Below are 2,820 nucleotides of genomic sequence, written 5' to 3'. Positions count from 1 at the left end.
TCTCTCTCTCTCTCTCTCTCTCTCTCTCTCTCTCTCTCCAGCTGGCAGCAGCAAACACACGTGCGCTCTTTCTGTCCTCCTCCCTCCTCCCCCCGATCCTCCCCAGAGCTCAGCGCCTCCTTACAACTTGTTCAGAGAAAAGCTGTGCTCACAGCCTCCACTCTGCAGAGCTGCACGCTGCTGCGCCGCTCGGCTGGGCAACTTTTTCGACCGCAGGTTTTTTTTTTTTTAGGCGCGAGGCGCACACGCGACGCGAGCACAGTGACAAGGGGACTTTGAGCTGAAGTTGATGTGTCACCGGGGAGCGCTCCCCTCAACAATGAGGGCTTGTTTTGGATACTGATTACCGACTTGGCTGCTGTTAAGAAGCTCACCAAATCCACTTGTTTTGCAGAGTTTCGGCGAACGGCTCCGAGCGCAATTACGCACGGCGTCGCCGTCACCATGGCACGGGTTTTGGATAGACGCGCGCCGTTGTTTTTGCTTTTGGTTTGGAGCTGCTGCGTCCTAGCGGACCCGGCCTTTGCGAACTTCACCCTGGACAACGAGTTCCACTCCAGTTTCATCCACCGCCGGCTGAAGAGCCAGGAGCGCAGAGAGATGCAGCGGGAGATCCTGTCCATCCTGGGGCTGCCGCACCGGCCGCGGCCACATCTCCACGGCAAGCACAACGCCGCCCCGATGTTCATGTTGGACCTGTACAACGCCATGTCCACGGAGGGGGACGAGGAGAGGTACTCCTACCCCTACAAGCCTATCTTCACTACCCAGGGCCCCCCCATAGCCAGCCTGCAGGACAACAACTTCTTGAACGACGCGGACATGGTGATGAGCTTCGTTAATTTAGGTAGGAGTTTTCTTTCAAACTTTCTTTTTTTTTTTGCACAGCAGAAAAAAAAGCCAAATAAAACTAATCATAAAGCTGGAGACTAACATTTGAAAACTTTTGGCAGAACTTTATTTTACTTGAGATGAACTTACAGTTAATGTTTCAGGACTTACATTTTAGGTAAATTATATTAACTTATTCCAGGAGCTGATTCTCAATGAATATTGTTGTTTGCCTGTTTAGGTTTAATTTTTAGCATTTGTGTCTTGATATGTAAAAAATAATCTCTTTAACATTTTTTAGTTTCATCGAAGCAAAATAATATTTTTTATATTAGAGTACTTTACAATTTTTTTGTTTAGTTTGTTTTACTCTTGACACTAATTGGCTTATTTTAGCCTTTAGCTATGGTTTAGCAAGTTTTGGCTTTTAGTATCCATTTAGCTGAAATTAGCTTTCAGCTTCACTTTTGCTGGCTTTAGCTTTTAACTTTGAATTCTGCTGTCTTTAACTTTTAGCTATGATTTTGCAAGTTTTAGGTTTTAGTTAAGTTTTTTATTAATTGTTTGTTTTATCCATGCCAATTCAATTTAAGCTTTTTCAACAAACTTTGAGCTAACTCATGAAGCATTCATGCTACAATTTCACAGAAAGTTGTTTAGTTCTTGTTGCTGTTATGAGATTTCCCTGGACAGTTTGTTTTAAGAAGCAGTTCTTTGTTGCACCTGCGTACACTTGGGAAAAGCAGCTCAAAAATGATTCTGACAAAAGAGGAGAAAAAGCCTGCAGTCACCCTGCTAATACCAGCAGTGTCAGATTCCAGTGTAAGCTTTTGTTAAACAGCTGTGCGCCCACAATGTTCAGGTGCTCTATAGTTGTGGATGAAGGAGCTAATGTGTCAGCCAGGCCTTATCTAAAGAATGAGTAAGTCAATAGAAGAATGGGTTCAAAGTGCACAGGGTCCTCCTCCCTTCTCCTCTCTAATCTGGAAACATCTTTGGAAACACAAAGACCACAAAAGTAATACCAGTCCGTGGTGATTTCAGACTCATGATGTTGGAGAATTCACTTTACTCCAGAGAGTTGTTCCCTGAGCCACTTGGCTCGAAGAGTGAGAGTTTTTGAAAAGTGAAAGAGAACTGTCTATAAACATTCACAGTATAAAATGTAAACAATAATGACAAAAATCTAATTTATGATTGGCTCAAATTTTTTAAACAGGAGATGTTTGCAGATGATAACCAGTCTGAGCAGGGAGACCATTGTTATGTGTTTTTTTTATCACATTTTCGTTTTGGTGTGTTTTCTGCTTCGAGTTTGTACTAAATCCTGGAAAGAATATTGCTGAAGTGTCTCTGTAAAGGAGAGGGAGGCGACACTGGTTGCTTTGCTGCAGTGGTAATTACTGTCCGTGCAGATGGATGCATTGTGTGACTATTTTCAACCTTCAGAAACAGATGGATCTGATCGCAGGAACTCACAGTCAAGAGCCAAGTCAGGAGGAATACGAGTCAATTGGGGGAATTTCATGAGCCACTGGACAATCTTCAGTAAAACTTAAAGACAGGGGTGTAAGAAAATAATGACAAACTCAAATATTACAATGTTTTATTTCCTGATACTGAATTGATTAAAGCGCTGTATCAGTTTTTAATTAAGGCTTAAAATGTCAAATTTCATGCCAGCGGTTCATTTTTGTATTGTGTTTTAGCCTCCGACTACTAGTTGGCAGCAGTCATTTGGCTCCTCCCCTCCTGAGTACCCTGAACGTATAATTCTAGTTTGAGCTGATTTTTTTAGGACAGAATCTTTTAGAAAAGAATACGGCAATACACTCACTGGCCACTTCATTAGGTACACCACGCTAGTAACGGGTTGGACCCCCTTTTGCCTTCAGAACTGCCTCAATTCTTTGTGGCATAGATTCAACAAGGTGCTGGAAGCATTCCTCAGAGATTTTGGTCCATATTGACATGATGGCATCACACAGT

General features: G+C 42.9%; 1 protein-coding gene across 1 annotated transcript in view; it reads left to right on the top strand.

The window, feature by feature from the left end:
* Positions 1-101: 101 nt before the first annotated feature.
* Positions 102-2,820, top strand: part of bmp7b (bone morphogenetic protein 7b) — a gene marked incomplete at its 3' end in the record, with an annotated part of 29,551 nt that continues 26,832 nt past the window's right edge. The window contains 1 exon segment of the mRNA XM_014010549.1: positions 102-847. Coding sequence (XP_013866003.1) covers positions 445-847 — 403 coding nt within the window.

The sequence above is a fragment of the Austrofundulus limnaeus genome, unplaced genomic scaffold (assembly GCF_001266775.1).
Source record: "Austrofundulus limnaeus strain Quisiro unplaced genomic scaffold, Austrofundulus_limnaeus-1.0 Scaffold70, whole genome shotgun sequence".
NCBI classification, from domain to species: Eukaryota; Metazoa; Chordata; class Actinopteri; order Cyprinodontiformes; family Rivulidae; genus Austrofundulus; species Austrofundulus limnaeus.
This window is presented reverse-complemented; position numbering and strand designations above follow the sequence as displayed.